General features: G+C 46.7%; 1 protein-coding gene across 2 annotated transcripts; it reads right to left on the bottom strand.

The window, feature by feature from the left end:
* Nucleotides 1-10,881: 10,881 nt before the first annotated feature.
* Nucleotides 10,882-25,146, bottom strand: KCNE4 (potassium voltage-gated channel subfamily E regulatory subunit 4). 2 transcript variants are annotated; one of them, XM_029068359.2, is made up of 2 exons: nt 24,951-25,146; nt 10,882-11,600 (listed from the first exon to the last, which is right to left on the bottom strand). In XM_029068359.2, exons 1-2 carry the CDS (start codon nt 24,951-24,953, stop codon nt 11,100-11,102), a joined length of 504 nt encoding a protein of 167 aa, XP_028924192.1. In that variant the 5' UTR covers nt 24,954-25,146; the 3' UTR covers nt 10,882-11,099. The 2 variants fall into 2 exon arrangements, with proteins under 2 accessions (XP_028924192.1, XP_028924193.1); XM_029068360.2 differs by lacking the exon at nt 24,951-25,146 and adding an exon at nt 11,961-12,094.
* Nucleotides 25,147-26,869: the final 1,723 nt, after the last annotated feature.

The following is a 26,869-nucleotide window of genomic DNA, read 5'->3' as shown; positions in this document are numbered from 1 at the left end:
CACACTGGACCATTGATTTGAAAAACCAGTGAACAGGGATGGCGTCAAAGATCCCAGGACCAGTGGAGCTAAACCCAGTCACACGGTGTCTATCACAGTTTTAGAATTCACCAGAAAAGGAGATTCCCAAACACTCTTCAAATGCCCAGTTTACTGTCTCTGAGGCCTTCAGAAGAATCAGCATTATGGCTATTCCCAATAAACTGAAAATTCTCCGATTTTAATGTCATCATAAGCCATAAAAGAGATATTTAAGTTTCCTCTTTTTATCCGGTCTCTTCGCTAACTCTTCAGACCCTGTGCACAGCACCCAGTGTAATGGTTTCATTTTAAGAAGACTGTAATCCCTAGAGACTTTATTAGTTTGTGTTTATCAACATCATTCTTTTTTACTGACGTCCAACATGTACTGTATGATAAGAATGCATGTCCTATTTTATAAGCCCATTACTGATTTCCATTTCATCTATTAAAACTCCTCTTATTATGAATTGCACTGGACCCTTAGCGTATCTCGTCGACTCAGTTCTTAGGTTCTGCTTGTTGCTCTAAAGACTTTTATCCAAAGGGATGGCAACACCCCTCAGAAAATGAATTATAGCCTTTGCCCACCTCAGGAATGGAGTGTCACCTATCCAATAGATTAGCCCAACACCAGGGAGAAAAACATGAGTGAAAAATCCCTCCTGGGGGCCTTCCCTTGGGAATCTGGCTGGGAACTTACGATATGCATGAGGCCAACTTCAATCCTCAGAAGTTTATGAGACTTCTCCTTGCTTTGGAATTTGGGTAGAAAGATGGCATTTTTAGCAACACTGTTTAAACTTGCAGCTCTCTGAACCACTGGTTTGGAAATAACTCCAAAAAGCAGTAACATTTGCTGAAATATCCTCAGTTCCTGGACTGTCTAGGCCTATTTTAATGGCCTCTTACCAAGGGCCAATCCACTACAGACTCTGGGAAGTCTGACAGGAGTGCTTGCATTGTGACATAAAAATAATTCATTATTTAAGAGGGTTTCTTAGAGACTATGACAAAGGTACAAGAGAATCTGATTTCAGCTCTGAAAGTTTGGGCAGGGGAATGAAAAATAGCAACAGTTTTAGCATTAGCTTCAATTTCTGGAAGATCAGAACTGAGAAATGTAACTTCATTTTGGTCTTCCTTATTACTGCTTCCAGACTAAATCCACATCAGCACAGTCCTCCTGCTTGGAAGGAATATCATATATGTCATGATGGAGGAGGTGCTGGTTGGAAAGCAGGTAAAATTGGATGCTAAGAACCAAGACATTTGCTGGGGGAAAAAAAGATTCAGAAACTCTTTTATAAGTCTCTACTGATGCACAGTTGGGGAGAGAGAAGCTTGTGTATCAGTGCCATCCAGTTCCTCAAATCTATCTCAGATTCAAAATAATTAAGTGATTGGTTTTTCTTGGCTTTTCTGAAGACTGCTTGAAATACCTTAGCAGTTATTTTTCTATCATAAATCACAGCTTTTAAGAACACATTTTTAGTGATTCCTTCGCTGCTTCTAAAGCCAATTTGAAGGATCCATGTGGCCTGGACCGTTGTATGTTGAAAAATTGTTTATATAAAGACACTAATTTCTGTTTTCTTGTTCCTCGGTCAGGGGTAATTTGAAGATTGGCCCATACTTTTTAGATTTTCTGTCCCAAGTCTTTGCGGCCTTCCAGACATTTTTACATACAGCACAAGAAAGTTTTCTTTTTTCTCTCAACCGTTTGCACATCAAATCAAATTCAGTTTTTTGCTGGGGCAAATTCCACCAGTCAGGGAGCTCATCGAGGGTAGACCTATCACCACCATGACCACTCTCGTCAGTGCAGCGTGGCCTACTGGAAAGATCGCAGGCCTGTGAGTCAGAAGGTCACGAATTCTAATTCCGGCTCCTCCACCTGTCTGCTGGGTGACCCTGGGCAAGTCACTTAACTTCTCTGTGCTTCAGTTATCTCACCTGAAAAATGGGGATTAAGACTGTGAGGCCCACGTGGGACATGGACTGCGTCCAACCTTATATCTACCTCAACACTTAATAGACAGTGCCTGGCACATAGTGAGCCCTTAACAAATGCCATTTAAAAAAAGAAAAGCTGAGGATGGGTATAAAACAGTTCATTTGGGATGGAGGTCAGTGAAAGGTGTATACTTCTAAGAGTGCTAGGAATTAATTCCACGCAGGCTTTCTAGAGGAGGTGGCATTTTAGAAAGGTTTGGAATGGAGGGAGAACTGTAGTTTGTCAGGGTTGGGGAGAGAGGGGGAAATAAAGGGAACTGCAAGCTGGGGATAGTGTGGGTGAAGGTGTGGAGGTGGAAGAGTCGAGAATGAGGTACAGTCAGAAGCTCATCTTGAGGGAAAGTGAGTGAGCTGGGGAGTAGTGGGTGAAGAGAGCAGATTTCCAAGATGGGATGAGTTGACCGAGAGTCTCGAAGCCAAGGAGGAGGAGGTTTTAGTTGAAATGAAGGACCACGAGAACCCAGTAGAGGTTTTTGAGGAGAGAAGGGATGTGGGGCAATTAATCAGTTAATCGTATCTATTGAGCACTTACTGTGACAGAATACTATACTAAAGTCTTGGTAAAGTACAACTTGACAGAGTTGGTAGACACGTTCCGGTCAAGAAGATGATCTGGGCATCAGTGTATAGCATAGGTTGAAGATGGGAGAGGCTGGAGGCAAGGAAACCATCCAGGAGGCTCAATCAATACTCTAGCTCTGAGTGAAACAACTATCTTCTCCATCTCTCATTTCTTCCCTTCCCCTTTCTTTTTTCTCCCTCTTTGGCTCTGCCACAGCTCCTAAATATCTAAGGTCTAAACTGAATGAGAAAATCAGGTGGCTACGGTAGCAATCAGGTGTCATAAAATTCGTGAAACAAACAAAAAAGACAGTACCAAGAGTAACTAGAATGCTTGCATGTAGAACTTACTGGCAAAAATAAAACGCCAAAAAAGAAAAACGCAACAAGGAAGCTGGTGCAGAGAATTCTAAATCCCCAGAATGAGAAGCCTAAAATAACATCAGCTGGTCCCCTGACATTTTGGTGCCAGTCACAGAAAGACCTTCAATCTGCACGGCAAGACCTGAGGAGCGCAAGCAAGAAAGGTAGGTTCACCTGCCCAGCGGCTAAGAAAAGAGTGGTTGAAACCCCAGAAGCAAACATTGCAGTTAGGACCTCTCTGTCTCCTCATTCAAAGGTTGGAAAACGAAGGCGTAGCACGTAACTCGTCCGCGTCTCACAGGGCAGCCTTCCAGCGGAGGCCTGAGCCTCGGAGTCCTCGAACAACCCTAGACCCTGACTGCTCCCTAGAGATTGAGTGGGGCTGGGGGCGGGGGAGAGGCGGTGTGGAAGCAGACATCCAGCCTCCATAGCACTATTTCCCAAAAAAGAATCGATCAATCATATTTATTGAACTCTTGCTGGGTGCAGGGCACTATATTCAGAGCCTGGAGGAGTACCGACTTGAAAACATCGGCCCCGTGTTTTGGGCCTAAATGTTGATTGCAAGCTTTGGTTAAGGGAAAGCTTTCTCTGGTGGGGATGGAGGGATACTGGAGATGGGGGAGGGGATGAAGGTGAGGGTGGAGGGGGAGGTGGGGAGGGGGGAAGGAGAAGGTGGGGCAAATAAAGAAAAATAAATATAAAGACATACCTGGTCCACAGGTGAAGCCAGTGGGATAAGTGGGGCTGCCATGTAGAATTCTTCAGGCGGGCATCAACAGGGAGGAAAATTGCCCGTCCCGTTGGCCTCCAGCATCAGCCGACCCACCTAGCCAGAGATGGAGAGGGGCCAGAAAGCAGTGGGGAAAGAGGTTGCCTGGTGGTTGAGCCTGTTTCCGATCTGAGTATCTCATATCTACCTCTAGGCTTAGCAGGGGGCTTTGGCACGTAATTAAATTCTTAATTTTTAAAATTGTGATAATTCTTAATAGTAATAGTGATGATAATGATAATGATAATAATAATGATTGCGGTATTTGTTAAGCACTTACTAAGTGCCAGGCGCTGGGGTAGATACAAGGTAATTGGAATGGACACAGTTCCTGTCCCACATAGAGTTCACAGTCTTAATCTTCATTTTACAGATGAGATAACTGAGGCCCAGAGAAGTGAAGTGATTTGCCCAAGGTCACCCAGCAGACAATAATAATGATGTTGGTATTTGTTAAGCGCTTACTATGTGCAGAGCACTGTTCTAAGTGCTGGGGTAGATACAGGGTAATCAGGTTGCCCCACCTGAGACTCACAGTTAATCCCCATTTTACAGATGAGGTAACTGAGGCCCAGAGAAGTTAAGTGACATGCCCACAGTCCCACAGCTGACAAGTGGCAGAGCCGGGAGTCGAACCCATGACCTCTGACTCCGAAGCCCGGGCTCTTTCCACCGAGCCACGCTGCTTCCCCTAGCAAGACAAGTGGTGAAGCCAGAATTAGAACTCAGGTCCTTCAGACTCCCAGGCCTGTGTTCTATCCTCTACACTGTAAGCTCGCCTCTAGACTATAAGTTCGTTGTGGGCAGGGAATGTGCCTGTTTACTGTTATATTTTATTCTCCCAAACGCTGAATACAGTTCTGCACACAGTAAGCGCTCAATAAATACAAATGAACGAACACTAGGCCACGTTACTGTGCAGAAAGATAGTTATTCATTGATCCATTCATTCAGTACTATTTATCGAACACTTACTGTGTACTGTGATCCATACTAGGAGCTACAGAGAATAAAGGAGGAATAAAACACACATTCTTTCTTCTTTCTTTCCACTGAGGAGAGTTTACAATTTAATAATAAGGTGATATTTATTAAGCCCTCAATATGGGCCAAAGTACTATGCTAAAGAGTGGGATCCTTAGTGGAAAGGGAATATTCATTTATTCATTCGATTGTACGTCTTGAGTACTTACAGTGTGAAGAGCACTGTACTGAACACCTGGGAGATCTCTGTTACGTTGGTATGTTATATCCTCCCAAACTCTTAGTACAGTGTCCTGCACAGAGTAAGAGCTCAATAAATATGATTAATCGATCGATCGATCGATAGATACAAGATACTCAGATCAAACAAAGTCCTTGACCCATACAGAGCTCGCTCTGAGAAGCAGCGTGGCTTAGTGGAAAGAGCACAGGCTTGGAAGTCAGAGGTCGTGAGTTCTAATCCCAGCTCTGCCACTTATCAGCTGTGTGACTTTGGGAAAGTCACTTAACTTCTCTGGGCCTCAGTTCCCTCATCTATAAAATGGGTATTAAGACAGTGAGCCCAAAGTGGGACAACCTGATTACCTCGTAGCTAGCAGCAGTGTGAGAAGCAGCGTGGCTCAGTGGAAAGAGCCCGGGCTTCGGAGTCAGAGGTCATGAGTTCGACTCCCGGCTCTGCCGCTTGTCAGCTGTGGGACTGTGGGCAAGTCACTTCACTTCTCCGTGCCGCAGTTACCTCATCTGTAAAATGGGGATTAACTTTGAGCCTCACGTGGGACGACCTGATTACCCTGTATCTACCCCAGCGCTTAGAACAGTGCTCTGCACATAGTAAGCGCTTAACAAATACCAGCATTATTATATCTACCCCAGAGCTTAGAACAGTGCTTGGCAGAAAGTAAGCGCTTAACAAATGCCATCATTACTATTATTATTATTAATCAAAGAAGGAGGGAGACCAGATGAAAAACTGAGGCAAAGAAGGGTTAAGGGATTTGCCCAAGGTCACACAACAGGCCAGTGGCAGAGCTAGGATTAGAACCTGGCTCTATTGGCTTCCAGTTCCATGCTCTTTCCCCTAGCCATGCTGGTTCTCTAATGGGGGAGATAAACAGAATCAAACCATCTACCTGCAGTGGAAGCAGGAGGAAAAACGTAAATACAATAGATAACAGTAAAAGTATGGAATCATGCACAAATGACTAGAATCGTGGAATAAATAAATCAAGAGGAACATAAATGCTCAAGGAAGCACAGCGAGGGCAGCGGAATTGGGGATCCGGATCACATCTTAGTTCTTTAGAGGAACAACCCGGACACGGAAAGGGCTCAATAAATACGATTGACAGAGAAGCTGAAACTCATGCTTATCAACACTCTGTTTCCAAGAAAATCCTGTTTGTAACTGCATTTCCTTTTTCTTGATGCTATATGTGTTCACATACCGGTGTATGTGTGTAGGGGAGGAGGAGGTGTGTGTATGTGATGTGTATATTCACACGCTTCCAACCTCAAATGCAGCAGTAAGAGCCATGCTTGGTGTAGCACCGTGGAGACCCCCAGTGTGTTGCTCCCACTTCTCTGTTTCCTGAAAGTGGGGTAATCACAAAGCTCTCGCTCCAATCCAGGACCCCCGAATATTCCCCTGACCCCTCTCCCCATCACAACCCCAGACAATCTCCCCAGCAGAGAAATCCAAACCACAGTGTAGGCAAATCCTTTGTTGCCTCGAACAAACATATGCCTAATAAAATCCTGGAACAGGATTTACATTTTGTATTAAATGTGCTGGGTGATCCTCAGAATATAAGGCCAGAGCAGCATTTTGGAGCCTGATAAGTGATCCAGTTTAGCTGCATTCTGAATAGACATGTCTTACTCAAAGGTCTCTGGTAAGCAGCTCAGCATTGAGCTAGGGTAGAGCGTTTCCAACTGAGGCCCGGAGCCAAGAATTCTGATTCCTTGGCTCGATTTCAGTGTTTCCGGGTAGCATCGGTCCCGTGGTTCTGCCCAGGGAGGACATCTTTTCTCTGCAGCATCACTGCTGGATGTGACCCTACAGAGGTGTAAGAAGAACTGCACAGGTCCAGAAGCTCACACCATCTACCTCATCGTCAACATGTAAAATATGGTTTTAATATCTAAGGTGCAAAAAGGCCAAGTTCCCTCTTCAGTTTTTCACATGCATGAGTAGTTCCAAACCAAATTGGCCCCCTGGGGCTTCAGTTATGCTGGGAAGTGGCTTTTTGAACACAGAAAACAAACACACTATTAAAGCAACAATCCGTGTTCCATATTTCTGGCACAGTTGTGGTTTGCAGTGACCCTTTTTCCTTTAGGATCCAGCAACAAATATGTTTTCCTTAAATCGATAACCATTTTCCTACCAGTTAGGGAATTCCATCAAATCCGAAAGACCGGCACGTCCCGTGGGAGGTTGGCAGAGAGAGGGAGGTGTCGCGTGGTATCAAGCTTTACCACCAAGCAAATCCCCAAAGCAGTGAAATTGCCAGCCCTTGTATGGGATGGAGACGCCCCTGGCTACAAAGGAATCCCATCCAGCTTTTTGAGCAGTTTCATCAGCGTGACTTTCAAGCCCCACAACATCAGTGGTTGAGTAGGGTCACCACACATAAGCTGAGAGACCAGTCTAACTCATGCTTCGGTGATCTTTAAAATGTTACTCTCTTCTTAAATTAGAACAGTAGTTCATTGATAGCTTTCCATTTCCTTGGGTGTCTTTGAAGAAGCTCTGATCATCTGTAAAGTTTCCAAGTCACTTTTTATATAGGCAGTTGTTTTTTTGCAGTCCAAATGGGAAGACTAAGAGAAATAAATATCTTTTATAAAAGGTATAAAAGGGCCAAATAGAGTTGAGAAGTGTTTTCTTCCATCTTAATTACAGACACAATCAGAGAAGACTAAACCTCCCCGTGACTTAAAGGGTGTCCTAAGTCTTGATCATCATTATTTAAAAGTGGGCACTGATCGCCTAGAATTAATGGATAACACCTCAGACTGTGGTTCAGCAGACCAAAACTAGCCAATCCAACTGGAGAGAGGGGTGTGCATGTGTGTAAAGGGCCCTGAAGTGCCCAAATCTTTGCCTCGCTTTGGGATCAAATAAAACCATAACTTGCTCCAAACCCAGAGCTATATAGTAGTTAAATTTGCAGCGGGGAAATTCACAGCCCTCATCTCCATCAGTCCATATTCCTCTGACCACAGCAGTAAAGACTGGATGGTGTTGGGACATCTAAAAATCTAACTGATTCATGCTGTAAGCAACGGCTTAGAGGCAAGTGTCATCTTTATGAAAATTCCAATCCAGATTCTTTGGATCTACCAAATGAAAGCCAGGAACCCTGCTGAAAGACTTTGAGCAGCTTAGTTTCCCACGTAGAATAACACAAACCACACAGTAGAAAACGCTATCTTCTACAGCGTGGCCTAGTGGAAAGACCACAGGGAGTCAGAGGACCTGGGTTCTAATTCCTGTTTGCCTGCTGAGTCACCTTGAGTAAGTCACTTAACTTCTCTGTGCTTCAGTTTCCTCATCCAGAAAATGGAGAGTAATACCTGTTCTCCCTCCTCTTAGACTGTGAGCTCCATGCGGGCCAGGAGCTGTGCCTACTCTGATTAATATGTATCTATCCCAATCCTTAGTACGGTGCTTGCCACATGATAAGCACTTGACAAACACCACAGTTATTACTGGGGTAGACTCAGTATAGACAGGTTAGACACAGTCTAAGTGGAAGGAAAGGCAGGCAATGAAAGCCCATTTTACAGGTGAGAAAACTGAGGCCTCAAGAAGTTAGGTGACTTACCCAAGGTCACACAGCAGACAAGTAATGGAGCTGGGATTCCAACCAGGGTCCTCTGACTCCCAGGCCCGGGCTCTTTCTACTAGGTCAGGCTGCTTCTATACTAGACCACGTTACTGATTGGTGAATTTGGGGCTGAGCTTGGAGCCAGAGCAAAATACTTGTGGCGTTTGTTAAGCGCTTACTATAGGCAAAGCACTGGATACAACTAAACACTACGTTAGATATAGGATAATCAAGGCCTACATGAGGCTCACAGAGTAAGTAGGAGGGAGAGCAAGTGTTGAATCCACTGGTATGAAGCCCCCCTGAGATCTTGCCTGTATTTCTGTGCCCCAGAAATCGGACTGGACAAAAGGACATGGGGAAATGTGTTTATTTAAATAAAACTTGTGAAACGTTCAAACCGAAAGCTTTAAATACAGAAGAAAATTCTATACAACTCAATACAGTATAAAGTATGTACACCTCTTTTTTTTTTTACAAGTACAGATAGCTTTGCACAGAACCTCAGGGATGAAAGCAATGGAAAATGTGACAATACACAAGTCCGCCTCAGTAAAATTTCAGAATTCAAGTGATTCCAGGCAAGAGGCCAAGCTTAACTTGGCCTCTTTCAAACTTAAACCATCCCCCTGACCACTGGAGTAAATCAACCCTACGCATTCTTAGTGAACAAGGGAGCCTTTTTTTTTTTTTCCAAACACACATTTCCTCTATCTCCCTGATAACGCAGAGACACTTCCATACACCGCAATTCGTATGCTGTTAACCCTTCCAAGGTAAGCCTAGGAGCTGGAGTTCCTTAAGAGGAACAGTAAAGGGAGTTTCTTGGTTTCACTCAATTTCTTCCCATTGACTTGATTCATTCTCTCTCCTTCCCTGTCCCCTTTCTTTTCTCTTTAACTTTAAACCCCAAAAGGATCACTGACAGAGCTATTTTAGCCAGAAATCCGTGGAGACCCATAGGAAGCCCCGAGGTTAACATCGCATTAACCTCCTTGGTTGCCATTTCCCATTCACTGGGAGTCAGAAACACCAGAGTTCTAAACCCGACTCCATCACTTGTCTGCTGTGTGATCTTGGGCAAGTCACTTCACTTCTCTGCATCACAGTTTCCTCATCTGTAAAATGGGGATTAAGACTGTGAGCACCCTGTGGGACATGGACTGTGGCCAACCTGATTAGCTCTTATCTCCCCCAGTGCTTAATACAGTGCCTGGCACATACTAAGCCCTTACCAAATACCATAAAATAAAACAAAATCGCTCATGGTCATGACACGTTGCATACGTGCAACTGAGCTTAACTTGCACCGAATCCACCCTCCAGGTAGAGGGGCATCCACTGCCTATTGAGAGCAGGGGGAAATGCAGTGATTTACCCAAAGATACCCAGCAGATACCCATCCTGGAAACGTTCATTATTGACTGCAAACCACCTTTCTGCTCATGGCAATTAATAACTGGTAACAAGCCAAGACTCTACAACATACAGGGCAGAGTCTTCGAATCTCATATACATTCTCCTCTCCCCACGCTTCTGGGAGAGACGTATTCCTTAACTTCCACTAAGATATTGAGAATCACATGCTCTGCAGCGCTGTAAATGAATGGGAAAATCTCGAAGAAGAGACAAGGGTCCTAAGGACCGACGAACAGTCTCCTCAGATACATGATAAACCTCCACAGTTAGAATCCCTAAGTGATTGCATCTGAAAGTTGATCTGAAAAGTTCGGCAATAGAGAGTCCCACAGTATCTTTAAAAAAAAAAAGTTTCTTCTGGCAGGAAATGGCTACTTCAAGGAGTAGAGAGGACTGGAGTGGAACTGAAAACCACTTATCTAAATTTACAGAGTCAGTTCTGATCCCCAAAGATCATCGATCCCATATTTAAGGGGTACGGCAAGAGGAGACCAAAATGACAGATTCTTTAGGATGCACTCAACGGGATTTGAGAGGTTTTAAATGATCCTTTGGCTCTCTGCCTTACTCCAATCAAACTTCCTTTGCCAGAAGAAAGAAATAGTGCATAAAACCCCTACCGCTTTTCGGTGAGCTGATTTAACAGAAATCCAGAAGTACTTTCAGGAGAATAATCAAAACTAGTCCCTCACACCACAGTGACTTTCCTCAACTTATCCCGCTCAGTTTGAAGACCTCTAAGACATGCGGATGTTGGCATGAGTTATGCGGGAGCATTATGCCGTTTAAGAAAACGCCTTAGCAGATCACAGACACCCAAATATAACAGTATTTGCTGGCTTCAGTGAGGAAGGAAAAAACCCCCCACATCTGCCTTGTTCAGAGCACGCACAGTAACAGCTTGACACTGACTGAAATATACAAACTGAAAATCATTTGGGATTTGGAGAGCGAGGTCCATTCGCCAGCCTGACGTTAACTTCTTGATCTGGCCACCTTGGGCTGAGGCCCTGGACACTGGGACTCGGGGGACCATCCCTGATGGGTCAGCCGCAGCGGAAAAGTCGAACCCGCTAGATCGAACAACTCCTTCCACTCACTCGGTCGGGGGGAGGGGGGACCAGGAGGTGCTAGGAGGCGTGGTGGATGTTGTCTGAAGACCCCTCGCTGCTTTCGTTGAGGGGAGTCTCCGAGGTCTCCCCCATCTCATCGTCGGGGACCTCCTCTTGGATGGTCAAGTGAACATCTGGGGACGAGGACTCGGAGCTGACGCTGCCCCCTTCCATGAGGCAGATGGCACAGGACCAGGGGGGCACCACGCTGTCCTGCAGCATGCTGAGCATCATGGGCACCTGGGCCACCCTCCGTCCCGGCACCACCGGCAGGGGCTTCATGGCTTCCCCCCAGAGCCTCTCTTCATCCTGGTACAGCAGCAGCAAGCTGGATTTCGGCTCCTTCCTCTTGGATTTCACGTAACCCAGCATGATCCCGATGAGGAAGATCCCATAGAAGGACATGACGATCAGGATGTAAAAGTATTCATTGCCACTGCCCGAGCTCTGCTGGCTGGGCTGGGCTGGGATGTTCTGGGTGCTGTTGGTCATATTCATCTTCACCTTCAAAGTTCTTGCCTGGAAAAGAAATCACCCCAGTTAGATAATAATAATCTCAGCATTTGCTAAGCGCTTACTAAGTGCCGAGCACCATTCTAAGCGATAAGAAAAACTCTGGCAGCCCCAAATGAAAGATTACAAAAGGACAGGAGAGTTTTTGCCTCGTTCAGTAAACTGCATTTTTTTAAACAGTTTAGCAAATCCTCACTGTATGCAAAGACTCATGCTTGCAGAGTTCCCTTAGAGACTTGAAAACTAATCTGCTCTGCTTAACAATGTTTCATTAGCCTTTAAAAAAATGGAAAGGAAAACAACGAGCAGTTTCAAAGTTTTCTTTCCTCCAGTATTTCTAAACACAAACCACCATTACTAACTTACGTGAGAGAATGACAGATCTGTCTGAAATCTTAAATCCGACTAATTCAAAACCCAGGAGACAGTTCCCACCAAGTGCCTGGAGTTCTGAAAAGTTCTGGCTGCCGCAGAAGGAATATATAGACCAGAAATCCGGCGTCACGTGTCCCAAAGGGAAAGTTTACAGCAGAGGCCCGTCGTATCGGAATGAACAGATGAACTAAAAAGCACTTCGGTTCCACCCACTAACTCAACAGCTGCGCAGAGAAAAAGGCTGCAGAATTCAGAATTCTGGCTTGCTCGCCGGAATGGTGCCAGGAGTTCAGGTGGAAATGCAAGTCGCTCCGAGAAAGGAGGGGAAAGTGCAGTTGAATGAGTAACACCCAATGCTACGCTGATCGAAAAATCAATTTTTTCCCACTTCTTTAAAGTATTAGGATCATTTACCCCAGTTGACAAATAGACTGTCTACCCCTGCCAGAGCTCCTGCAACTACGAAACCCCCGTGCAACCACATGATTGCCTGTCACCCTGTCTCCTTTTTCTTCCCCCTCTCTCTTTCCCCTTCTTCCCCATTTCCCTCCCACTGACCCCCTCTGCTCTGAGAGGTGGGGATGAAAGAGGGTGGGGCAGGCATTTGAAGTGGGAATTGCATAGATACAGCTCCCTACCTCTTCCACCCTTCTCCACCCAGCAAGAGCCGTTCACATCAGGAGTGGGAAGGTGCCAGTGGAGTCCACCGGTACAAACTCGAGCTTTCCTCCATTCCTGACTGGAAGCTTTAGGAGCTTCTGAGAAGACTTGAAAATCCCTCGTGCTTCGGCAGCTTTGGGGAAGTGTCCGGACAGGCCAATCGATCATCTTCAGAAGGACATCCTGTGCTCATCATCCACCTCCTCCTCTTTATGATCACCATAAACTTGGGGTTATCCTCGTTTAATCTCTCTCAACCAACCCACATATTCAGTCTGTCACCAAACCTTGTCAGTTCTATCTTCACATCACTAAAATCTGCCCTTTCCTCTCCTATGAACTGTTAACGCATTAATCCAAGCACTCATCCTATCCTGCCTTGATTACTGCATCAGCCTCCCTGCTGAACTTCCTGCCTCCTGTCTTTCTCCTCTCCAGTTCATACTTCGTTCTGCTCCCCAGATCATTTTTCTACAAAACCAGTGTGTACATATTCTCCCACTCCTCGTTGGTTTTCTCATCCACCTCTGCATCAAACAGAAACTCCTTACCATCCGCCTTAGAGCACTCAATCACCTTTCCCTTACCTGATTTAGTACTACAACCCAGTCCGCACACTTCGCTCCCCTAATGCCAACCTACTCACTGTACCTTGATCTCATCTATCTCATGCCCACCTCTTGTCCAAGTCCTGCCTCTGGCAGGAAACGTCCTTCCTCTTCATGTAAGATAGTCTACCATTCTCCCCACCTTCAAAGTCTTATTTAAGGCACATCTCTAATAGGACTTCCCCAACTAAGCCCTCATTTCCTCCTCCCCCATTCTCTTCTGCATCCCTCTTTTACTTGGATTTGTACCTTTTATTCTCCCCTTTCTCAGCCCCACAACACTTACGTACATATCCGTAATTTATTCACATTAATGTCGGTCTTCCCCGCTAGACCATAAGCTCACTGCGGTAGAGAACCTGCCAAATTTATTATTTTGTGGTCTCTCAAGCTCTCAGGACAGTGCTCTGTACAAAGTAGGTGCTCAATGAATATGATCGAGTGACTGATTTGATTTGATCACCCTCATCCATAGGTCTTCCTGGGAACAGTGTCCTTAAAAGCTAGACCATGGCATGTTAACAGCCCATTTTGAACTAACTACATTCCCCCACTAGAATGTAAGCTCCTTGTGGCCAGGGAATGTGTCACTTGATTATCCTGAACTTCCCAAATGTCTAAGGCAGGGCACCACATCAAATGAGGGCAAGACCTGCTAGTAGTAGAAGAAGAAAAAGTGAAGAAGCAGTATGGTCTGGAGGAAAGAGCCCATGCCGCAGAATCCAAAAGCACCTGGGCTCCAATCCCCTCTCTGCCACTTGCCTGCTGTGTGACCTTAGACATGGTCCACTGTATCCTGCATATAGGCTTCCCTCTGCCTTGTCCTCTCACCTTGGTTCAGTGGGGAAAATGAGCTCAGAAACCTTGCATTTATGGAGCACTTACTCTGTGCAGAGCACTGTGCTAAGCACTTAGGATGGAGACGTTTGGGATACTGAAGCGTGCAGTATAGCCCCTCTCCAACGGCTGCCGGCACATAGGGGATTGGGCTGCAGTTATGTCCTGCCATGTCCCCCAGCTGGGGGAGGTATGAAGGGGAAGCGGGAGGAAGGACACATTCTGTGGCCTTTATTCCCCAAGTTGTCCTCAGCCCAGAGGAAACCATTGGTTTGGGATCATTCTGCCTCAAATGTACACTCAGATTTCAATTATCCGCATCTTTCGGACCAAAAAAGCCCCCCTTTCCCTCAAATAATAATGTTGGTATTTGTTAAGCGCTTACTATGTGCAGAGCACTGTTCTAAGCGCTGGGGGAGATACAGGGTCATCAGGTCGTCCCACGTGAGGCTCACAGTTAATCCCCATTTTACAGATGAGGTAACTGAGGCACAGAGAAGTGAAGTGACTTGCCCACAGTCACACAGCTGACAAGTGGCAGAGCCGGGAGTCGAACCTATGACCTCTGACTCCGAAGCCCAGGCTCTTTCCACTGGGCCACAAATAGATAATTGAAGGAAAGCGATCTATTGTACGCAAATTCCCCGGAAATGTGGTAGGGTGATCCCGACCAGGCAGCATGGCTCCGTGTCGTCCATAATAAAATGGCTTCCTCTTGGCTTCTGTAGACTGGTTTGCTGACATACTGTCCATCTGCCTGCTTTTTTCTCATCATTTGGGGAACGCGACCTTCTCCGGTCCTCTAAGTACTCTTATTTCCTGAGAACAAGTCGTCTTCCCTCAGTTTCCCGAGAGGCTCTGTGATCACATCTCAGAAGCCGCATTAGCAACTCCTGTGACTAAACAAAGTGCTGGTCTGCGCCTCAGTAGACTAAACAAGAGGCTGAGAGTCAGATCTGAAGGGGCCTATTGCCAGGGCTGCCCTCGGCTTGCTCTGGGGTTTCCGGTTAGTCACCGACTCTTGTTACTCAATCTAACTTGCCCCAAGGAAGTCCAAGAGGTAGGCTAACGGTAATCCAAAAGGGTTTCTGCAGGAAAAAGTGATGATTTCCTATCCTATTCCTCCTCGACCTCTAGCTGCCTTTGACGCTGTCGACCATCCCCTCCTCCTCAACACATTACCCGACCTTGGCTTCATGGATTCTGTCCTCTCCTGGTTCTCCTCTTATCTCTCTGGCTGTTTGTTCTCGGTCTCCTCCACTGTAGGCTCCTCCTCCCCCTCCCATCCCCTAACTACAGGGGTTCCTCAAGGGTCAGTTCTTGGTCCCCTTCTGTTCTCCATCTATACACACTCCCTTGGTGAACTCATTCACTTACACGGTTTTAACTATCATCTAAATCTTCATCTCCTCCCCTGTTCTCTCACTCTCCCTCCAGGCTCGTGTCTCCTCCTGCCTTCGGGACATCTCCCCCTGGATGTCCACCCACCACCTAAAACTCAACCTAAGACTGAGCTCCTTATCTTCCCTCCCAAGCCCTGTCCTCTCCCTGACTTTCCGGTCACTGTGGATGGCACTACCATCCTTACCGTCTCACAAGCCCGCAACCTCGCTGTCATCCTTGACTCGGCTCTCTCGTTCACCCCACACCCCCAATCGGTCACTAAAACCTGTCGGTCTCAGCTTCACAATATCGCCAAGATCCGCCCTTCCCTCTCCACCCAAACTGCTACCTTGCTGGTACAATCTCTCATAACATCCTTACTGGACGACTGCATCAGCCTCTTTTCTGATCTCCCGTCATCCTGCCTCTCCCCGCTTCAGTCTTATACTTTATTATTATCGTTATTATTATCGTATTTGTTAAACACTTACTATGTGCCAAGTGCCGTTCTAAGTGCTGAGGTAAATACAAGGTAATCAGTTTGTCCCGCGTGGGGCTCACGGTCTCAATCCCCATCTTACAGATGAGGTAACTGAGGCACAGAGAAGTTAAGTGACTTGCCCAAGGTCACTCAGCAAACAAGTGGCGGAGCCGGCTTAGAATCCACGACCCCTGACTCCCAAGTCTGTGCTCTTGCCACTGGGCCATGCTGCTCCGTACTTCACTCTGCTGCCCGGATTATCTTCCTGCAGAAATGCTTTGGGTATTTCACTCCCTTCCTCAAAAACCTCCAGTGGTTGCCTATCAACCTTTGAATGAAGCAAAAACTCCTCACTCTTGGCCTCAAATCCCTCCATCCCCTTGCCCCCTCCCACTTCACCTCCCTTCTCTCCTCCCACAGCCCAGCCCACACACTCCACTCCTCTGCCGCTAACCTCCTCACTGGGCCTCGCTCCCACCTGTCCCGCCATCGACCCCTGGCCGATGTCCTACCTCTGACCTGGAATGCCCTCCCTCCTCATATCCGCCAAACTAACTCTCTTCCACTCTTCAAAGCTCTACTGAGAGCTCACTTCCTCCGGGAGGCCTTCCCAGACTGAGCCCTCCCTTTCCCTCTGCTCCTCCTCCCCGCCCCATTGCCCCTGTTCCCTCCCTCTGCTTTACCCCCTTCCCTCCCCACAGCACTTATATATATTTGCACATAGTTATTGCTTTATTTTATTGATGATGTGCATTTATCTATGGTTCTATTTATTTGGATGGTAGAGATGCCTATCTACTTGTATCTGTTTTGTTTTGTTGTCTGTCTCCCCCTTCTAGACTGTGAGACCATGGTTGGGTAGGGATTGTCTCTATCTGTTGCTGAATTGTACTTTCCAAGCGCTTAGTCCAGTGCTCTGCACAGAGTAAGAGCTCAATAAATGTGAATGAATGAATGAATGATGAATCCTTAGAAACTGTCCAAATGATGGATCTTGCCTCCGATAACCTGATAAGCTTACTACTAGCTTGTAGTATAAGCTTACTACTAGCTAGAGACAATTCCCACCCACCAACGGGCTCACAATGCCCCGGAGTCAAACCCTGGCAGGTTATTCTAACTTGGATCAGTTTGTAAGGCTGGAAAGATCAAGACCCATCAGGCTAGGTTTGCCTGCTTCAAGAACAGACAGGGAGTTTGGGAACAGCAGATGCCAGACCGTAAACTCGTTGTGGCCAGGGAATGTGTCCGTTTACTGGTACGTTGTACTTTCCGAAGCACTCGGTACAGTGCTCTGCCCAAAGTCAGTGCTCAATAAATACGAATGAATGACTCCCTCCTTTCTGCCATAGGCTCAATACCATGACCAATAATTTGCTGATCGAGGGAAGTCCAAAAGAACATTCTCCCCCATATTCTCGGGATTCCTCTCAATGGTCCAAAGCTGAGGCACACTGCTTCCTTCCTCAGCGCTTTGAGCCAGGGACAATAAGACACCTACTACAAGTTCCTGTTAATAATGGAGAGCTCAGGAGGACTCCCCATGGGCATTAGGCAAGATAACAGTCACTAGGCTGGCACCTAGCAGCCAGGGTCAGCCTCCCTCTGGGGACAGAATTCAATGGCCTCTGGAGCAGAATGAGGTGGAATAATAACGTTGGTATTTGTTAAGCGCTTACTATGTGCAGAGCACTGTTCTAGATACAGGGTAATCAGGTAGGCCCACGTGAGGCTCACGGTTAATCCCCATTTTACAGATGAGGTACCTGAGGCACCGAGAAGTGAAGTGACTTCTCACTGGAAGAGACTGTGAGGAGGACGGAGAGGCAAGAAGAGGAGAGAGGGAGGAGTGGAGAGCTGGCAAAGTCTCTGCCCTGGTCTGGCATCAGTTCACTGGGCTGGGCCAGTGGTTGGGGCCCCAGGGATTGACTTAGCAAAGTCGATTCCACGACTCTGAATCAAAACCTGCTTTGAGGGAACCACACGATGTACCTTGGGAGAGCGATGGGCAATCTGAAAAAGACTGTTCCTATCCCTTCTTCACCTCCTCTTCGCACACCTTCCATATCGTGGGAGGTAAAGAGAGATGGGGGCACGTGATCGCTGAATGTCACTACTTTAAAATAAATTTTAACATAAATGTAGCAGCAGCAGCGTGGCCTAGAGGATAGAGCATGGGCCCGGGAGACAGAAGGACCTGGGTTCTGGTCCCGGTTCTACCACTTGTCTGGTGTGTGACCTTGGGCAAGTCACTTCGCTTCTCTGTGCCTCAGTTACCTCATTTGGAAAATGGGGATTGAGACTGTGAGGCCCATGTGGGACATGGATTGGGTCCAACCTGATGACCTTGTATCTTCCCAGTGTTAGAAGAGCGCCTGGCACATAATAACAATAATAATAATTATGGTATTTGTTAAGCGCTTACTATGTGCAGAGCACTGTTCTAAGCTCTGGGGTAGATAAAGGGTAAACAAATTGTCCCATTTGGGGCTCACATTTTTTAATCCCCATTTTTACAGATGAGGTCACTGAGGCACAGAGAAGTTAAGTGACTTGCCCAAGGTCACACAGCTGACAAGTGGTGGAGCTGGGATTAGAACCCACGACCTCTGACTCCCAACCCCGGGCTCTTTCCACACTAGGCCATGCTACTTCTCCTTTCCTTCCCTTTTACTGATAATAATAATAATAGTATTCAAGCACTTATGTGCAAGGCAAGCTGTTATCAATGTCAAATTCTTAAAAATACTCCAATAGAGAGGACGATCATTAATTACTACTGCTCTTGTAAAAGTGAACTGCTGATAATCCTGTAAAGCACTTAAATACCATTTAAAAAAAAAACCTGCCAGAGGTTGACTGGACATCATCCTGTGTCTCATTTCCTTGCTGTTACGGTAAGGGGTAAAGTTGCTCCCAGAAAGGGGTCTTTTCCATAGGCTGCTTGGGATGCTCATCTACTACGGCTCCTGTACCATCTGAACCTAGGCCTTCTCATGCTTGGAGGGAGGAGCCCAAATTACTTGGAGAAGCAGCGTGGCTCAGTGGAAAGAGCATGGGCTTTGGAGTCAGAGGTCAGGGGTTCGAATCCCGGCTCTGCCGCTAGTCAGCTGTGTGACTGTGGGCAGGTCACTTAACTTCTCTGTGCCTCAGTTACCTCATGTGTTAAATGGGGATTAAGACCGTGAGCCTCACGTGGGACAACCTGATTCCCCTGTGTCTACCCCAGCGCTTAGAACAGTGCTCTGCACATAGGAAGCGCTTAACAAATACCAACATTATGATTATTATTATAACTAGCCCCCTCTAGACTGTGAGCTCGTTGTGGGCAGGGAATGTGCCTGTTTGTCGTTGTATTGTACTCTCCCAAACGCTTAGTACAGTGCTTTGCAAACAGTACCTGCTCAATAAATATGATCGAGTGAATGAACGAAGAAGAGATGGTGCAAGGAGAGAGGCTTGAAACAGGGGTGAGTGGGAAGACTGGAGTCAGGCTCTACACACAGCAAGCGCTCAATATATACTACTGATTGATCGACTGAGGCAGCAAACACATTTTTCTCTCCGGCTGGGGTTGCTGCCCCAGCTTCAGCCCGCAGTCTCCCTGGGTATTTCGGCTCCGGACCCGCTCCCCTCCCTTCGCGGTGCCCCCTGCTTGGGGCCTGGGACTCTCTATGGCTCTCCCAGGGACTGGTTCAAAGATGATTGCTGTTTCCCATGGCAACTCCAGCTCCACTCCTCCCCTCTCCCCACAGGGAGGAGGAAGCTGGAGCTGTGAGCTCCAGAGCCGCCTCAAACCCCGAAGATCCCCAGCCCGCCCCCAACCTTGGCAAGGATAATAATAAAGGTAACTGTGGTATTTCCCAAGGGCTTGCCGTGTGCCAGGCACAGTACTAAGCGCCGGGGTGGATACAAGCAAATCGAAGTCACTTCACTTCTCGGTGCCTCAGTTACCTCGTCTGGAAAATGGGGATTAAGACTGTGAGCCCCACGTGGGACAACCTGATTCCCCTGTGTCTACCCCAGTGCTTAGAACAGTGCTCGGCACATAGTAAGCGCTTAACAAATACCAACATTATTATTATTATTATTAAGCTGGGCACAGTCCCTGGTCCACGTGGGGTTCACACTCTTAATTCCCGAAGCTTTGGTTGGAGGGGAAGCCACCACAAGTCCCTGTGGTGCCCAAATTTGGAGTCAAAGGAATTCCTCCTCGAGGAAGGGGGAGAGTGCCAAGACCATGCTAAGATGGGTGTGATCCAGATTTCACTTGCTGCTTGGTGCCAGATCAGAGACCCCACCTGCTCTGTTATTTATACATTTGTTGATATTAAATTCTATAAGTGATTTATTTATATTAATGTCCCTCTCCCCCTCTAGATTGTAAGCTCAGTGCGGGCAGGGGATGTGTCTATTGTTGTATGGTACTCTCCCAGTGTTGAGGTACAAGTGCTCTGCACACAGTAAGAGCTCAATAAATACGACTGAATGAATGCTGCCCACTTCCTACTCCCGATTCGTCCCTCTTTCCAGGAGCGGTTATAGCTCCTCTTCCTGCCTTTAGGTCCTCCTCCCAGTCTCTCCTCCGGGATGCTCCTCCGAGAATACCAGGGATGCTTTGGCCATCCCGGAAGAAACAGAGGTAAGTTTTTCTCCCTCCGCTGGCTACACGACATTCTGGAATGACGTCGTCCGGTACCTTTCTCAGAAATCTGCAGAACCGTGAGCACGTCCTCTTAGGAAAGGCCCTCCCAATCCTCCCACTTTGCTCCAGACCCATCTGCCCCTCCCAAGTCCCTGTAAGCAGAGGCGCTGCTTCTGAGCCACAGAACTCAGTCACTGGAACGGAGGCAGAGGCAGGTTGGGTGCTAAAATTAACGTTTCATGTGCCGCATCCGTTCCCCTTAAACAAACAGGGAAGAGACCAGCTGGAAAATAACCATCTGGTATAAAACCTGACAAATGGCCACCCTACGGAGTTCCTGCTCTTCTCTGCTTCCTTCATCCCACCCCCAACCAACTGCAGGGAAGCACTGTGGTCTCGTGGGCAGAGCATGGGCCTAGGCAGTTTACCGAAGCAGCGTGGCTTAGTGGAAAGAGCACGGGCTTGGGAGTCAGAGGTCATGGGTTCTAATCCCAGCTCCGCCACTTATGATGCTCTGGGCATGTCACTCCCCTCCTCAGAAACCTCCAGTGGCTGCCTATCAACCTTAGCATGAAACAAAAACTCCTCACTCTTGGCTTCAAAGCTGTCCATCACCTTGTCCCCTCCTAGCTCACCTCCCTTCTCTCCTTCTACAGTCCGTACACTCCGCTCCTCCGCCTCTAACCTCGTCACGGTCCCTCGTTCGCGTCAGTCCCGCCGTCGACCCCGGCCTATGTCCTTCCACTGGCCTGGAACGCCCTCCCTCCCCACATCTGCCAACCTCACTCTCTTCCCCTCTTCCAAGCCCTACTGAGAGCTCACCTCCTCCAGGAGACCTTCCCAGACTGAGTCCTCCCTTTCCCTCTGCTCCTCCTCCCCTCCCCCCCCATTCCCCTTTCTCCCGCCCTCTGCTCTTCCCCCTTCCCCTCCCCACAGCACTTGTGCATATTTGTATCTATTATTTATTACTCTATTTATTTTGGTAGTGATGTGTATCTATCTCTGATTCTATTTATCTTGATGATAATGACTCCAGACTACTTATTTAGTTTTGTTCTGTTTGGTTTTGTTGTCTGTCTCCCCTGTTTAGACTGTGAGCCCGTTGTTGGGCAGGGATTGTCTCTATCTGTTGCCAAATTGTACACTCCAAGTGCTTAGTACAGTGCTCTGCACATAGTAAGCACTCAATAAATATGAATGAATGAATGAATCAGCTGGGTGAACTTGGTCAAGTTACTTAACTTCTCTGTGCCTCAATTACCTCATCTGTAAAATGGGGATTAAGTCTGTGAGCCCCACGTGGGACCACCTGATTACCTTGTATCTCCCCCAGCGCTTAGAACAGTGCTTGGCATATAGTAAGCGCTTAACAAATACCATCATTATTATTATTAGAAGACCAGAGTCCTAATCCTGGCTCCGCCACTTGTCTGCTCATTGCCTCTGAGCAGGTCGCTTCACTTCTCTGTGCCTCAGTTACCACATCTGTAAAATAATAATAATAATAATGTTGGTATTTGTTAAGCGCTTACTATGTGCCGAGCACTGTTCTAAGCACTGGGGTAGACATAGGGGAATCAGGTTGTCCCACGTGGGGCTCACAGTCTTAATCCCCATTTTACAGATGAGGGAACTGAGGCACAGAGAAGTTAAGTGACTCGCCCACAGTCACACAGCCGACAAGTGGCAGAGCTGGGATTCGAACTCATGAGCCCTGACTCCAAAGCCCGTGCTCTTTCCACTGAGCCACGCTGCTTCTCCAATAGGGAGAAGGGATCCAAATAGGGATTAAGACTGAACCCCATGTGGGACATGAACTGTGTCCAACCTGATTAACCTGTATTTACCCCAACTTTAGTTCAGTGTATGGCACATAGCAAGCATTTAACAAATACCATTTTTTAAAAAAACCCAAAACCTTCAGCCCCAACTCTGTTCCTTGAACTTGACAGAGTCTCCGGGCCACATCAGAGATATCACAGGCCCAGACCACAGACCCTTCCATAAGGCAACCAGACATCTCTCTATTAAAAGGTCTGACCTACTTTAGCTATATTACGCAGGTCTCTTTTTGACTTGCAAAACTTAAAGACTCCTGGAGTGCTGGTATTAAACAGAAAAAAACCCAGGAAAAGTAGCTAATATATGTGTGTGTGTGTGTGTGTGTGTGCATGCCTGAGTACATATGTATATGTACGTGTGTATATATGCAGATGTGTGTGTGCATGTAAGAAGCAGCGTGGCTCAGTGGAAAGAGCACGGGCTTTGGAGTCAGAGGTCATGGGTTCGAATCCCAGCTCTGCCACTTGTCAGCTGTGTGACTGTGGGCAAGTCACTTCACTTCTCTGTGCCTCAGTTACCCCATCTGTAAAATGGGGATTAAGACTGTGAGCCCCACGTGGGACAACCTGATTCCCCTGTGTCTACCCCAGCGCTTAGAACAGTGCTCTGCACATAGTAAGCACTTAACAAATACCAACATTATTATTATCATTATTATGTAAGTACATATATATGTACTTTATGTGTACTTTATGGGTACATATATATGTACTTTATGTGTACTTTATGTGTATATATGTAATTTAGATACAGCTATATCTAAGGTTATAGATCTACATATACAGATATATATATAAATGTAATTTAGATACAGCTATATCTGAAGCTATAGATCTACATATACAGATATATATATAAATGAATAACTCAGTGGACAAAGGGAGGCGTGAGGGCCTAGGAGGTGTGGAATAGAGTGGGGAGGAATGGGGAGAGAAGAGGAACGAGATGGCAGAGGAGTGGGACCACCCGGTGCAAACGAGGAATGGTGAAGCAGACGGAAATGGTAGGAAAGACTGCCGGGACCCAGGCCTCCCAGAGCCTGGACAAAAGTCTCTCGACAGCTGAGGTTCTTGATGGTAATAATGATTAGAGTTGTGCGTCACGCAGACAAACAAGTGAAGACTAACGGTAAACTTTCTGAGACAGTGATCAAGTCAAGCCACTCTACTGTATTCTCCCCAGTTCCAAGTTCTGCACACAGCGAGCTCTCAATACCTAGGATTGATTGAGTGTTGTGTCTTTGGGTATAATGTTATTTTGCAACCCCATTTGGGGGGGCGGGAGGGGGAGGTCCAGCGGATATCAGAGCTTAGACTAGATCATTTCCTCCCTAAACCTTGGGCTGCGGAGGATTCATTCATTCAGTCGTATTTATTGAGAGCTTACTGTGTGCAGACCACAGCGCTAAGTGCTTGGGAAAGTACAAAACAACAAGAAACTTTGCCCACAATGAGCTTACAGTCTAGAGGAGCCTGACTCTACCTGGGTTCCATCTCAGTGCTTGGGCGATCCCACACGGGATTGCCTCAAGTCAGCCCAGCGATTCAAACGCTCCTCGTGCCTTCCTGTGGGCAGCAAAGTTTTGAACCGAAAATTGCCCACCTGAAGCATTAAGGTACATGGAAAACTTGCCAGTCTCAGAAAGATTAATAAGGCAGAAGGAGCCTAGTTGCCAGGAAATGGGAAGTTCCTTTCACCGTGTCTTTTGTCACGGGGATGGATTTATGTTGTGACATTTTGCGTTACCTTGTCTCAATCTCTATCCGGAGAAGGAGTCAGAATTTCAATGGACAGCGTACTCTGTAGCGATCAGACCATGAAATGGCTGTATTTGCCACAAACATGTTCCTCTCCTGAGGCATAAGTTTCAGTGCCTTATCTTGAAGAGAAGAGCCTTGTCTTTCTCATGTTGCACAAGATCTTTAGTTCCTTAGTTTTGCTCTCTCATAGAAGTGATTATGGGAAATGGCCCACAATCCCCTCAAATGAGAATTTCCTCTCCAGAAATGAGCGTGGAAGTACTTTAAAAGGAACCTGGCTTCAGAACTCATTAAGAAATCAGTATCCCTTCGCTGAATTTATCATTTATATGAGCCTTGGAGAGGAGGCAAGGTGATTCTCGCACTCCCCATGGCCTAATGTGGATTCATATTGTCTCATAAACTACTCTCCTCCCCAGATGCACCAGCAACTCTTCCCCAGCCTGGAAAGAGCACGAGCATGGGAGTCAGAGGTCCTGGGTTCTAATCTCCGCTCGGCCACACTCCTGCTGTGTGACCTTGGGCAAGTGACTTTACTTCTCTGTGTCTCAGTTAACTCATCTGTAAAATGGGGATTGAGACTGTGAGCCCCAAGTGGATCAAGGACTGTGTCCAACCCGATTTGCTTGCATTGACCCCGGTGCCTAGTTCAGTTCCCGGCACCCGGTGAGTGCTTAACAAGTACAACAGGAATAAGAAGAAGAAGAATTACTCTTCCAAGCACGTAGTACAGTGTTCTGCACAGAGTAAGTGTTCGATAAATACCATTGATTGATTGATTCTGGATGAGCTGAACGACCGCTGCTATCATTGCCAACAGCCAGTCTCCGTCACAGCCCGCTGCACAGTGCCCAGCAGTCGGATCCCCAAGCCCGGCACCAGGTCCAGGGAGGACCAGGAAGCTGCCCAGCCCAGTTTCAGGCTGCCGCTGCTCAGATCATGATTCGGACAGAGTCGCCATGGCGACTGTTTGACAATTCTGGGCCAAATCCACTGCTCTGAGCTTCCGGTGTTAATCTGAATGAATGAACAAATGGACGAGTGAAGTCATAAACGGATAACTACTCTGATCTAAACCACAGGCCTAGAGATTGGAGCTTTGGGTTATTTGCCCAGCCTGGTTCCTGCTTCACCAAATGTCTTTCAGGAAATCATTTAAACTGCATATGCCATAGTTTCCTCCTACAGGGAATCATTATAAGAATGCTGGTGGTCTACTTCAGGGGGATATTACTATAATTCCGTCAGTTATGAGTCCAGGTTTTTCGAAAACTCACCAAACTCCACTTAAGAGCAGGGCAGTATCTTAAGCATTTGTTTCCCTTCAGTGTGATAGTGGAAAGGCTGACAACCCCACTGAAAGCAATTCAGTCAGGGTCAAATCCGATGGGGGGAAATAGCTCAAAGGTCAATTTTCTTTCCGTAAAACAGAGCTGAGAAGCGGCGGTGAGATGTGTGGAAAATTTGCAGCTGGGATGTTGGAGGCGGGGAAGAGACAGAAAGGATTTTCTGATTTGAAATAAAGGATGTTTTAATTTGGCTATAAACACTTGAGTCGGAAATTACATCTTGGTAGAAAAAAGGAAAATCATATAGTTTGGGTTGTTGTTTTTTTTTTTCCTTAGAGGGAAATGAGGTTTTAAAACTTTCTGTGTGATCCTTATTAGATTGTAAACTTGAGGTCAGGAACCACTTCTGTTGAGTCTTCCCAAGCATCTGGTACAGTGTCCTGTACACTTTAGGCACTCAATAGTAATACCGTGCTTCATATTTTTCTGAGGTGCTTTCACATCAGTTATTTTTATCCCCATAGACACTCTACTGTGAAGAGAGATTTGTATTATTATCTACATTTTACAGAGGAAGAAACTGGGGCCAGAGATGGTAAATGACTTGCCCAAGATCACACAGTAGCAGGCCTGGGCAGAGCCAGGACTAGAACCCAGAACCTCTGACTCCCAGGCCCGTGCTCCTTCCACTAGCCCAAAGCAGCTAGTGTTCAGGTAGATTATGTGTAACCATTGCTTGGTCATGGAATCTCTTGTAAACAATCTAAGAGAGGATTTCCCGTCTTTATTTTTACATTATATTTTTATAGATATCGGATAAGTACTAGGATCATAAGATTTTCTGCTCTATCTCTGTGACTTGTGTGATATGATTCATTCATTCATTCAATTGTATTGACTGAGTGCTTCCTGTGTGCGCAGAGCACTGTACTAAGTGCTTGGAAAGTACAATTTGGCAACAAATAGAGATGATCTCTACTCAACACCGGGCTCACAGTCTAGAAGGGGTGAGATAGACCACAAAACAAAAGAAAACAAGTAAATAGACATCAATAGCATCAATGTAAATAAATATAACCACATCATTAATAAAATAAATAGAATAATAAATAGGCACATATATACACAAGTGCTGTGGGGTGGGGAGGAGGATAGAGCAGAAGGGAGGGAGAAGGGGCGATGGGGAGGGGAGGAGGAGCAGAGGAAAAGGGGGGCTCAGTCTGGGAAGTCTTCCTGGAGGAGGTGAGCTCTCCGTAGGGCTTGAAAGAGGGGAAGAGAGCCAGTTTGGCGGATGTGAATGGGGAGGACATTCCAGGCCAGAGGTAGGGCGTGGTCCAAGGGTTGACGGCGGGACAGACGAGAACGGCAGGTTAGCACCAGACGAGCGCAGTGTGC

This window comes from Ornithorhynchus anatinus, chromosome 7 (assembly GCF_004115215.2).
Source record: "Ornithorhynchus anatinus isolate Pmale09 chromosome 7, mOrnAna1.pri.v4, whole genome shotgun sequence".
NCBI lineage: Eukaryota > Metazoa > Chordata > Mammalia > Monotremata > Ornithorhynchidae > Ornithorhynchus > Ornithorhynchus anatinus.
This window is presented reverse-complemented; position numbering and strand designations above follow the sequence as displayed.